The 12,827-nt window shown below is 50.6% G+C and overlaps 1 protein-coding gene across 2 annotated transcripts in view; it reads right to left on the bottom strand.

Annotated features, from left to right (window-relative positions):
* Nucleotides 1-8,768, bottom strand: part of TTYH3 (tweety family member 3) — a 65,948-nt gene extending 57,180 nt beyond the window's left edge. The window contains exon 1 of one of the 2 annotated variants that reach the window (XM_072348977.1): nt 8,484-8,768. In XM_072348977.1, coding sequence (XP_072205078.1) covers nt 8,484-8,606 — 123 coding nt within the window. In that variant the 5' untranslated portion in view covers nt 8,607-8,768. The remainder of the gene's footprint in view (nt 1-8,483) is intronic. The other variant, XM_072348976.1, reaches the window with a different exon arrangement.
* Nucleotides 8,769-12,827: the final 4,059 nt, after the last annotated feature.

Below are 12,827 nucleotides of genomic sequence, written 5' to 3'. Positions count from 1 at the left end.
GCTGCCACTCAGGCCTCACAGCCAGAGCAAAACCCACAGGAAGAGGCCTGGGCCTTTTGGACAGCTGAGTGTAGCCATCACAAATCACACAGCAGTCCAGCAGTGCAAGAGAGCAGCCAGGCCCAGGGCAGGATGCACTGAGCGCTGCCTCCACCACTTCCATTCATCCCAGCCCCAACCCCCAGCTCTAACAATCGCAGTTCAGTGCCGGGCTCCCAAGGAGGCAGAAATTGAAAACACGTTTCCATTGAAGCACAGCTTGAATTTCATGAATTCCATTACTCTCAACTTTCTCAGCATTTCCTGGAGTGAATACTGTAAAACAGGAGAGAAAGGGGAGGAGGAATGGGCAGGGAAAGAGCCCCATCCCACCCCCCTACAGCAGCCAGAGAGGGGTGGGGGGGCACTGCCAGCACACAGCAACAGGGGGAAGGGCTGCTCCTAGGGAGGAAGGGATAGTTCAGCATAAGCTTAGAGGAAGGAAAGCAACACACCACAAAAGTGCCAGAGGCCTCAGGAACAGTAAAAGTCATCTGTTACGAGTGCTCAAACAACAGCGCTGCAGGCTGAATCCAGATGCAAAGAGCAACAATTGCAACAACGAGAAAGGAAGACACATTGTAATCCCATCGCTCCCAGCAGCCATAGCCAGCCTCGCTGGAAGCCTGGGAGCACTGTGAGGCTGCAGGAAAACCCATCCCAAGCAGCAAGCCTAACGCACAGCGAGGTCCTGCTCTGCCCATCAATACGCCAATGGACACTAAACCAATTATAATTGCCAGAAACAACAGCACTGAGCAACAAGTTGGGTTTTTTTTCCACATGCACAACTATAACCCAACTGACCTTGGGATTATTCAAGTTTGCTAATTAACACCCAGCAGATAACTCTGCTACCCAGACCCAGACCCAGACCCCCTTCCTCTCCCACAGCCTGCCCTTATCTGAGGGGCATTACATCATCTGACAGAGCCCTCTTGTAACAGACACCATTATGCAACTCAAGTGCCTCCATTTGGGTTTTGGAGTTATTTTGAATTTCAGTGTTGAATAGCAGGCTTGTTTAAATTCAACGCATGAACAGGCGGCGTTTTATAGACTGAAAAGGGTGCCCATGCACAGACACCAGCACTGGCATAACAACACATCTGAATGTGGTGCACATTTGTGAAACATCCATTCTCCACATGCCAGGTTCTCCTCATCCAGGAATAAGCCTGGCATTGTTAGGACTGATCAACACTATCTTTCATTCCTAATTTCACCCTGCAAAGCACTTTGGTGCATGTGTGGAACTGTTCTGGGATTGATCAGGCAGAGACAGCCCATAGCACTGAGCAAGGAAACCCTGACCTGAACTGCAACTCCAGGGATGGGGGTAAAGTGACAGCTCTTCTCCCTGGTTGGTTGCAATGCTGCTCTCACCACTGAAGTAAAACACGCTTAGTTGTTCAAATGATAACTCCAAAAAAGCCCAGCACAGCTACATCTGCCAGAGCTAACAAGTCCAGGGCCATGGAAAAGCAAAAGTTGTTCTAAATGTTACCATCAACTCCAAGTACACAGAGATAGGAAGCAACACAAGTATCAGGTCTGAGTCACCTTGACCTCCCTACCCACACATTGCATGCTAACCTTCCCCAGCTCCCCCTCAACCCCTCCCCCAGCTCTTTCAGCAAGAGAATAGCAGCCCTGCAGCCCTAAGCACATGCAGATGACTGCTTTACAGAAGCATGCACATTTGTGGCTTACCAAAGCTCACAGTGATGAGAACAGACTTGAAACCCTACAAGTTGAGCACCACTAGAAAGCTAAACAGGAAAAAAAAACCACAAAACTTTGAGATTAAAGACTTAACAGCATGAAAGTGTGCTGAGTTTGGTTTTTCTATATAGGATAAGATGAGGAAAGAGGAGAAAGCATCAGCAGCACCCTGCCCTCACAGTGACTATTTGCTGGGCACCCACTGACCTTTCATGGTGCGGCTAAGGCTCTCTCTCATTTGGGGATACATGTAACCAATCCCTGGTTTCTCACTACAGGAATGCAACAAGTTTTCTCAGCCACTTTTTCTTAGGCTGTCATCCGAGTGCATCCCCAGGACAGCAAGTCTTGCATGACCTCAATCTTCCTTTGACGTTTGCTCACCTGTCTTGTTAATCATCACCTCCAGCAAGCAAGGAAGTAGGATGGCACGCTGAGCAGCAGACAGCCTTGCTCAGAGGGCAGCAGCTATGGGGTGTTGGTTAATTATTTGAGACAACCCTTCAGCACACCAGCACGTCCGAGAGTATTTTAAGCCCTATCCACGTCTCAAAAGCACAAGCTGGTTTAGGAAGTTCAGTCCAGAAGGTGATCGTGGTATGTTCCAAAGTTACTCAAGCCCTGTCTGAATCTCAGAGCAAAGAAATTCCCAGACACCACGTCCCTTCCCCCAGCGATGGGAACCTCGCTCAGCTGAAACCAAGCCAAATTCTCCTACCCGCTCAAGGGGAATGGGAAATCTCAATGTAGCTGGTAGAAAGCTTACTGCTAAAAGACAAAACAGACCAGAGGAGAGCTGACAGTCATCAGGAGCTTAGTTAGAAGGGCTTTGCACCACTAAGTGTGCGGGTGGGTGGGAACTAGCAGGAAAGAGGTGTAAAATTGGCCTTGTCCTGGAAGAAAGAGAAGGAAAAGAAAAGGGAAAAAGAAAAGGGGGGAAAAGAAAGATGCCAGGGGTCTGGAGGCGCCCACCCTTCAGCTGCCCAAAGATGCTGCATTAAGAAACACGATGTACGAAGGCACTGAACCTTTGTCTGCCTCATTCTCAACAGGCAGATTTTTGTTTACAGGTTCCAAAATAAATCTAATCCAAAATACAAGTGAGAGAGATAAAGAAGAGTTGTGCGCAGCTCCCTTAATCCACATTCAAAGCCTTGGGATTAAGACAGAGGAAAGCACCTGACTTCCACCCTTAATCTCCAGCCATGCCTAATGAGATATGTTCTGGGTGAGAACTTCTCACTTTCCCTAATAATGAAAAATAAGCAGCAATAAATTCCACACCAACACCTGCTTGAAGCACTGCTTGTTTTACTGGATGAACGTTTGCACAAAGGCTTTTTGTTAACTGGAAGAGCGTGGATTCACCTCTCCTCAAAGGAAAAAAGGCATTAAGAATCAAGGAGAGAAAAAAAAAAAGAAGATGAAATGAACCATTTGATTTCCATGGTCCTTTCTGCAGAACACCAGTGATGGGGCTTTGTATCCAGACACCAAAGGGAAGCTTCCTAAGCAGCTGCATCGTTTCGGTGGCAAACTAATTTCAGAGAATCTCATCTGCATTTCCTCTTCCTGCTTAGTCTGCTTTGAAAGCAAAGGCAAAACTCAAAGTTCCTGAGCAGCATTTGCTGCAAACCAACAGACACCTGTATGTACACCAGCAGCACCTGGAGGAGGATGCAGCACCTACTGTCTACATTGTTTGTGCTTCAGACCTGATCAGGAGACACAGGCCTCTTAGAAAACCAACACAACAGGATTTTCAACAGGACAAGTGGTTTCAGTGCCAAGGTGCCAGCAGCTGCCCACTGTGAGAGTGGAGCAATGGTTTTAGCACTGGTTCCACTGGTGCAGCTGACAGCAGAGTGATGCTGCCCCAAGCCAGGCACAGCATAAACGTCTCCTAGCACTGGCAAGTTCAGCAGGGCTGGCAACAGCTTCTCTGCACAGGATTAATACTTTCAGGATTCTACACACACAAAGCAAACAGTTTCCACCTCTGCACACCCTCATCTCCTTCCCCCACAAGGCATTCCACATTTCTCCAAGCCATCTTTTACCTCTGTGCGTACTCAGGTTTGCTAAAGCCATACATTTAGAAATGCTGCTCTCTGACCAAAGGGCAGCCATCCACAGTCAGGGTTTCCAGAAACTGTGAGCTCTCAGGAGACCATCTGAAAACGTAGCAGCACAGCATGGGTCAGCAAAATAGTACGGCTGCAGACAGAAAGCTGGCAGAGGTTGACTTCTTTCCCTGTCTGTATACCATATGCTGCTGTGCAACTGGATGTATGGTATACAGAAACCCTTCTTTGCCTTACTTCAGTAAATCAACCATCAAAAACTGTCTTAGTTTCACATTTCTCGGTCAGCCATTGTGCTGCTGTTCCCTTGGATCAAAGGGACCAAAATGGGGCTGATGTGAGGTATGAGCACACGGTTACTCATGCAGCCAACGCTGATGAGAAAAGGGAAGCTGGGATTTACCATTAGTTCTTCAAAATCCGAAAGCAACTTCAGTGTAATTAGAAAACACAGGATTCTGCTAACCAGGGTCACCTAACCTTTCTGAAAGTGTGAAGAAACGAATGCTGCAGTGAGATGCTGATCAGGCTTTGGAAGAGGTCCAGCTGTTCCCAAATGCAGCCCTCAGCCTGACCCCCCTTCAGAAAGGCCCATTACTCGCTGACTGGGAGCCAACTAGACAAGAACACGTCATCCAGCTTGACTGAGACACATGTTCCCAATTTACAGAAAGACTCTTGGTTTCAGCATTGAAATAGGACGCCAGTACAGTAGAGGAAGTTCTAAAACAATCTCTCTAATCCAAGTTTTTTGGCAGTTCAAGCTTCACCATGGTTCCCCAGCCAAGAAATACTTCCAAAGACGACATTAGCTGTTATGTGCAGGGAAAGAGCCTCACTGAGCCAGCAAGTACCTGACAGAATTAATTCCATGCTGAACCCCTGCCTGCCCATTCAAACACACATGCTATGGATGAGAGTCTGCAAGCCAACAAAAGGCAGCACCCTTGGGCTTACACAGCCCCTTGTATGCTTGGTCCCCCAGCACACCTACTTGGGGAGAAAAACATACTACTACATAATAGCAACAAGCAGTGCATGCAAAGAACCTCCTGGGTGACAACACCAGATAGACCATCACAAAAGCACGGACTGGAGCACAGCCCTGTTCTTATCCTTGTTACCTTCAGCATAGCTGTGCTTCTGAACTGGTGGGAATCTATCATCCAGGCTTTTTCCCCCATGCACACACAGCTGCCCCTGCACCTACTGTCTGTGTACAACAGAAGCAGCACTGTTGGGATGCAAGGAAAGAACTTGAAAGATGGGCTGGAGAGCTTTGCTCTCCTCTTGCCTGCTTCACACAGAGCCCACATTTACACAGATTCAGGTCAACTCTGCCATTTTGCAGCAGTTAAGACGAGCAGAAATTTAAGCCCAGGTACTCCACAGCTCAGCTTCTTGCAGCCTCTTTTCCTCTTCACTGTTTATAGAGCACTTCTCAGCTTACAGCGAGACATAAGAGCTACAGAGAAGCATTCCAAGTTCCTTTCCTGCAGGTACCAAAGGCCCATCTCAAACAACTACCCCTACACTGACTGTGCACCTTCCAGCACGTGACCTCCGCAGTGCCTTAACCAACTCCCAGAAATAAAGTGAATTCAGTGCTATGCCATAAATCACAAAGAACAGATTAAGTTGGTGACACCAGCAGCCTAAGGAACACCTTAACTTTCCAGTCAAGTTAATTGGAAAGTGGACGGTCCTGCTGCAATGGCCATCATCTGTTCAGCAGCAAAAGGCACAGAAACCAGAACTGTCAGAGGGAACACAGGCTGTGCTCCATTTTTACATTCCCTTCACTCCAGAGTTTGTGACTCACTACACAATGAAAAGGCTTTGCAGAGCACTGCAGTATGACTCAGATGAGAATACAGCCAGAACAAAACTGTTCATATCAAGATATCTTCAATCCCAGTGACTCACGGGAGGGCAGGGAAAAGAACCGGAGAGATGAGCTGCTCTGTAGGGATGGCTCTATAGAGCAGCACATGGAGGCAGCTCTGATGGGATCACCCAACACATTAGCCCCAGATGTGAGGGATCACAGCTCACCCTGGGCTGAAGTTCACCTGCCTTCCCCCCAGTAGGGAAGATGCCCTCAGATTGTCAAGAGGGAAGCCAACCATCTGAAGGCCATGCATATACATATAGTGAAACAATGCAGTCCTGGTGGGAGGATTTGTTCTGCTCCTGCACGCAGTGTTCTAACCTAGCACAACATGATACGCAGCAGGAGAAGATAAGAAGTAAATAATCCCTGGAGATGGCATTTCAGAGAGCAACTCAAGGTGAAGGAGGTACATAGTCAAAGCCCCCAGCTGCACCAACCCCAGCCCTTGGGGCAGCATCACCATAAGCATTCCTCGAGCTCTCAGAGGAAAGAAGCCCCCTGGTTGGGGCACCACGCACACAGCTACCTCCAGATGGGCCATGCACAGCAGTGTACTGCTTTGTAGAATGGGCAGAACTGCTGTTAGGTCTGGGTCCTCACAGATGGACCCAAGAGACACAAAGACCTGGATATCTAACACAGACAGCATGTGTTTAACTATGAAATAGATGCACTTCAGAGAGGTTTCAGGGGACAACAGTGTGTCTGCTGCCTCAGTGGAATAAAGGCTCAGGCATTACAGTAATCCCTGACAGGCAGAGGTTACATCCTGGTACATCTGTACCCTCCTCACCCACGGCACGTGGCGCTCCAACAGGTGACAGCACCTGCATCCAGCTGCCTGGATCTCACATTTTGTTCAGATAGGGACTTTGATATCAAAATTCATGTACTATCTTCACAACATGAGCACAAAGAGGGCGGGCTTTCACTAAGAAGTTCCTAAAGAAAACAGTGCTTTACAAAGGAAGCGGTGTTTTCCCCCCTCTCTCATAAGCTAAGAAATCTCCTGTGAACCAGAAAGGACACACTGCTTCCTTCCTCACGTGGAATCAGAATGAGAGTGGATATAGTGACCCACTGTGTGCCTATTTAATGACAGCACTCGCTACTCTATCGCTTTAAGTCATGGAAACTTGAAGGTATTTTCAGTTTAGCAAAGGTAATCCTTATATTACAGCCAGGGACTCTCTGCCCTTTCCCATTCCCATATATCCCCAGTGAGCATCCCCCAGTGACCTCACACTGACAGCTCACATCACAGAACGAGGGCATCAACCACAAAAAGAGAGAAGAAAACAAACACAAGCACAAACTGGGCCAACTCACGAGACCTCTAAAGAAGGGAGCCATAAGCAGGATTTAAATCAAGAACTGGACTGCCTTATATTCACAATTTGATATGATTCCACCTCCATAACATGACAGGGTCCTAAGAGAAAGGGAAACTACGCCAGCACCGGCTGCAAGCAGAGCACGGGATGCAAACTCATAATAAAACAAATGGAAAAAAAACAGAATTCAGAACAATTTGAAGCATGAAAGAGCACTCAGCATTACAGTCCCCACTCCCGGATTAAGCTGCCCTGTTTCACTGCCTTAGAATTAATCTATATGGCTACAAACTCCAGCGCCAACTCGCAGCAGTGCTGTTATATAAGCACAGCACTGATAACACTGCCTGCATTGCTGGAGCTGTCGGCCATCCCCCCCAGCACTGAAATCGGCAAAGCTGCTATTCACACTGTGCTCCTAAGGACAGACCCTGCAGTAATCCAGACGTTTGGCTTGGGATTTGATAAGACATTTTCTTTCGAGCTGATGTTCAGACCAAAAAGGCCATCGGCTGCCATGAGAGAAGTCCTGAACAGCATCGCAGGAAGGGCAGCACTGCACGGCACGGAGGAGGAAGAGAGAGCAGGAGTCCGAATGCTATTACAGTACAAAATGTATCTGAGCAATGAGCACAACTGCAGAGCGCTGCAAGGAGCTCCTGGGGCCATCCGGGTGAAACCCACACAGCTGCAGTGCACCCAAAGGTCACTCAGCACAGCTAGCTGTGAACTCTGAGCTCATGCAGCACACGCAGCCCCCCGCCCCCTCCAGCCAGGTGATGGGGCACAGCGGGCTGCCTGCGGCCCACAGCCCTGCGTGGCCATATTGAGCCCCCACGGCCACGGGAACCACAGCAAGTTCACACACCGAATCCCCAAGTGCTCCAACTGGGTCAGTACTGTGCACTGGTTATTGGCTTAAAGAGGTTCCTCAGCACGCACACATCGCCCCCGGCACATCCCGCTCTCCTTCTGCTCCGGCATCATCCCGCAAAGCCGCTCTCCTGCCTCCATCGGATGGCCGTGCTGCCGCAGCACCGCCCGCACCTTCCCTGCCGGAGCCTTTTTCCCGCAGCAGCGGCTGCAGCTCCAGGACAGCTCGAGTCCAAAAGCAAAATGGTGCAGCCAACCAACCCCGGCGGCCGCTGCACTGAGAGGCGGCGCGGAGCCACCGCAGCCCCGCTCCGAGCTGACAGCCGAGCCCGCAGCGAACGGCAACGCGATCATCGCGACCACGCGGCCAACCGAGCGGCACCGAACCACCGGGAAAGCCCGACCCGGCGGCCTCGGGGCACGGAGCGGGGAGAGGATCCCCCCCAATTCCCACGCGGACGGAGGGGGACGCAGCCCCGCAGCCCCCGCCGGGTCGGCCCCTCTTCGGCACCGCGCTCGGACCGCCGCGCTCACCTGCTGGTACTCGGCGTCGTCCGGGCGGAAGTCGGCGGCGGTGAGCTCCCAGCGCAGGCTGAGGTGCGGCAGGCGGTGCAGCAGGCTCACCCACCAGGGCGGCGAGTAGCTGACGCCCGCCATGCCCTCCTCGCCTGCCTCATTCACCCCGAGCCGCCGGCCATGGAGCGCTCCGTGCTGCCGGCTACCGCGCCTCACCTGCGGCCCCGCATGGCCGGCTCCCCCGCCTCCCTCTTCCCCTCCCGCCGCGCCGCTCGCTCCCTCTTTGTTCGCCGAGAGGCTCCGCCACCCCCGCGCCTGGCGCCGCCCGCCCGCTCCCATTGGCGCCGCCGCGCTCCGCCCAACCTCCGGCGGAGGGGAGCGACCCCCCCGTGCGGGGCTGCGGGCCCACCTGCCGGCCCCGGCTGTGCGGGGATGCTCCGCCGCGCAGCTCCCCCCGCTGACCCCGCGCAGCCAGAGGGACGTGCGGGGTTCGGACCTTCGGGCACCCCTCACACCGAGGGCACCCGGCACCGAGCGTTGCACCATTCACAGGTCTGGCCTCTCACGGCCCCCAACCCAAAAGTGGCGCCGCTTCAGTAACTCCCACAGATGTGGATTGAGCTGACAGCTCTGAGCCCCCACGGGGCGGCATTCCCACCGCTGTAAGAGCTTTTTGACCAGGGCAGGATTTTCACGTGGGTGTTATTAACAGCTACAGTGAAATCTCAGCTCTCACAAAGAACATCGGGTCCAACATCGGAGCTCACAGCGCTGTGTGCACAAGCTTGAGATAAACAGGGGTACAAGACAGAACCCCTCCGCTCCTCCGGCCTCCTGCAGCAGCACAGCAGCACAACAGCCCGTTTTCTGTTCTTCTATTTTTCCTATTCCGTGGTTCCTGAGGGAATGATGCTCTGCAATATCTCACCTCCAGTTCAAACGACCCTAAAACAAGGAGCTGAGACCTCGCTCGTGCCGAGATCTCCGCATCAGCCACCGATGCCACAGTTGAAGCAGTTCAGTGCTAAAGTGCTCCGGGGTGGAATCTGTGCTGCAGATGTTGCTGCTGCTGTGAGGCTCTGGATGGAAACTCCCCGTCAGGCCGTGTGTCCAAGTGCCTTTGTGAGCCGCGTGATGGACGTGGAATAAAAGCAGATGCAGCAGCCACTCAACACGGAGCTCTCATTTGACAGCTGTGATGTAAATCAAACTGAACGAAACGTTTCGGGACGAATGGCAGAGAAAGCTGGATGCCATTAACGGGGGTGTCAGCAGCAGCGGCAGGATGAGGCCCTGCATGGGGTGGGAGTAAGTAGGGAAAGGAGCCGCCTGGCAGCACCCTGTGTGTGCCCCTCACTGCCATTCAATGCAGAGACAGCTGGATTAAATGAGAGCAGAATGAGGATTGGGGATTAGAGAGAAACAGAAGCACCACAACAGTTTTAATTTCGATCCCACAGTTGTCGATAATGATGTGGGAAAACCTGGAAATAAATTCAGCAAACTGGGAATAAAAGAGAAAGGACAGGATCCAGCTCTGGCCATGGTGGGGCCGTACCACGTCAGGATGCACTGTCTGCCTTTCTTACACTTCTCCTATCTCTCATTTGATTCCATTCAGGTAACCCTTGATTACATGACAACACCCCGCTTAGCAAGGCTTCCACAATTACAGCTGCCTTTTCCCTCCCAGCACAAATAGGTACCCTCTTGTTTTGTCAAAGCAAAATGAACCAACGAGGCACCGCTGTGATAGACCTGAAACAAGAGCTAACAGCAAGTCACCCTCGCACGGAAAACAGTTCTACAATCAACCAAAGCAAACTGCAAATGTCAGCTTGCTAAATGGTAATCCTGCTGCAGAGTAACCCGAAGAGCTGCATTAGCGTTGCTAACTTGTTATGGCAGCGGCTCTGCTAACAAATCTCTGGATAAAGTCACGGATGTGTTCGAAATTAAGGGCAAAGAAGACAGAAGGATGGGTGAAAACCTCAGCAATACGGCCCTCAGTGCTGCCCCAGCCCTCTGAGGCCATCAGTCTGAGAAAACACCCCTAGAAAATGTCTCTTTTCCACTCTTCAAAAGCACCTGACTTCAGATCAGAGAATCCTAGAATGGTCTGAGTTGCAAAGGCCCACAGTGCTCATCCAGTTCCAACCCCCTGCTGTGTGCAGGGTCACCAACCAGCAGCCCAGGCTGCCCAGAGCCACATCCAGCCTGGCCTTGAATGCCTGCAGGGATGGGGCATCCACAGCCTCCTTGGGCAACCTGTTCCAGTGAGCACCACATCCACACCCAGGGCTCTTTTCACTCACCACGTGAAGTAATTCCAATTTGAATGCACTGTGAAGCCAGGAACCTCCTGCCTGTCAGCCCTGGCTTGTGTTAGGAAAGGTTTTAGCCAACAATATGGATTTAAGAGTGCCAGAGCCAGCAGGTGGATGGCCAGGCCTTGTGGCTGCTAACAAACAGCCACAACCGGGGCCAGCATTAAACATTAAACAAGCAAAAGAAAAGGTAAGAAAAGGTTAATTGTCATTCCCAGCCCTGAGGCAGCGCTCGCCTTCTCTCTTCTTCTACCAGTGTGAGATTCAGGGAAATGGGTGGGAGATCTGGAAATCCTATTGCAAAAGCACCTGCCCGCTCCTTTGGTTTCCCCAGAGAGCTACACTCAGAACATTCTATTATTCAGCTAATTGCAAAGAAACAATTACAAAGGAACTTGGCAAATTCTCCTCTAATCACAGCAAGACCCAGAGCAGTTCAGTAAGTTCAGCAAATTAGCAAAGAAGTGAATATAAAAAGGAAAGAATAACGCAGCTCAAACTGCACTTTGTTCACTTGTTTTGTCAGTCGTCGTTTGTGTTTAATTATTTAAGATACTTCTGCATAACATTCCGGTACATTTTGTATAATAATAAAGGTTTGTTAGCACAGAAAAGCTGTGCTGGGCTATTGAGAACTGCCGATTCCATGTGTGAATTCTGGAGTGTCTGCAGGTTGGACGGCCAGGCTGTGCCATTCCTCATGTAAGACACCAGTAAGACACCAATAAGGGTGACTGCTACACAGTGACAGCGCTAAGCTGATGTGTGGACAGGATGTTCTAACCTGTATCAACCCCCAAGTTTATGTAACGCTGCTTTAATTTTCTGTGTATGTAACTAGAGGCCATTTAAGCACGGCTTCTTTTATAGCTGTGCTATTATCAAATGAGACATGTTGCAGTATTTCCTTTCTAGATTCGTATTGCAGGAAAGACTTTCAAGCTCTGCTATGCCACCAAAGCAGAGCATCGTTCTGCTGGGCTGACAGAGCAAGAGGGGCAGAGGAGCGAGGTGCAGGCGTGGTGCTGCATGGCTGACAGCAGGGAGGTGAGGCAGTGCATCACACAGCAAGCACCACGGCCCTCCTGGTTCCTTCCCCATCGCTTTGAGCATCAGGGTTTCATGACACATCTGTCTATGGTACCAAGAATAGAAGCCCTCACGGGGTGTTTTGTGGCATCCAGCATGCAGTGTCTTTGAGGCAGGCTGGCAAAAACCTTCCCAATGGTAATGGAGCTGTTACAGCCTGAGCATCACACAGAGAGGGAAGTTGTGTTTGTAAGGGAACAACAGCAGGAACGTTTCCTGGGGATCAGGAAAGATGCACAAAGATGCGCCCTCAGATTTGAAGCCAACAGGAGGGACAGAGGGGAAAGGGCAAGAGGAGCAGGGTATGGCTTAATCAGCAGAATACAGCAGAGCATCGTTAACAAGAACACAGCAACATTTGCTGTTCAAGGCTACTCCTTCGAGCACAATGAGGGCAGAATGAATGCGAAAGGCCATGTAAGTAAGAACAAATGTGCTTTACGCACATCTGCTTTTGGCTTTTTTTTCTCTTTCTGGCAAATTATTTATCCAGATTTCACCCTGCGACTGTTGCAACTAACAAGCAAGCAGCACAGCACATGAACAGGCGTACATGAGACTTGCTGTACTCTGCTCAAAGCCACCTATTTGAGGGAATGGCACAGCAGAACTACTTGATAGGATTTGTCCTTTGAACAGAACGCCAGAATCCAAGACTGGAAGCAAAAGCCGACCACCGCTCCAGTAGTGCCAGGTTGCATTCACCTACTGACAGCAGGATCTGGAATTCATTCTAATGAAGAAACTCACACCCCACGTGTTTAAGGGTTAGCTTTTAACTGGCCTCATTGTTTGTCTTGCAGAACCAAGGAGACCAGGCTCAGTAAAGCAGCCCGAAGTAGAAGGTCAGTCTAGGTGTGAAGTGAAAACAACAGGAGCGAGCTGAAGAGGTCACAGAGGCAATGCAAATATAACAACTGAAGCAGGAAGCATGAACAATTCATTT

Source organism: Excalfactoria chinensis, chromosome 14 (genome assembly GCF_039878825.1).
Source record: "Excalfactoria chinensis isolate bCotChi1 chromosome 14, bCotChi1.hap2, whole genome shotgun sequence".
NCBI lineage: Eukaryota > Metazoa > Chordata > Aves > Galliformes > Phasianidae > Excalfactoria > Excalfactoria chinensis.
This window is presented reverse-complemented; position numbering and strand designations above follow the sequence as displayed.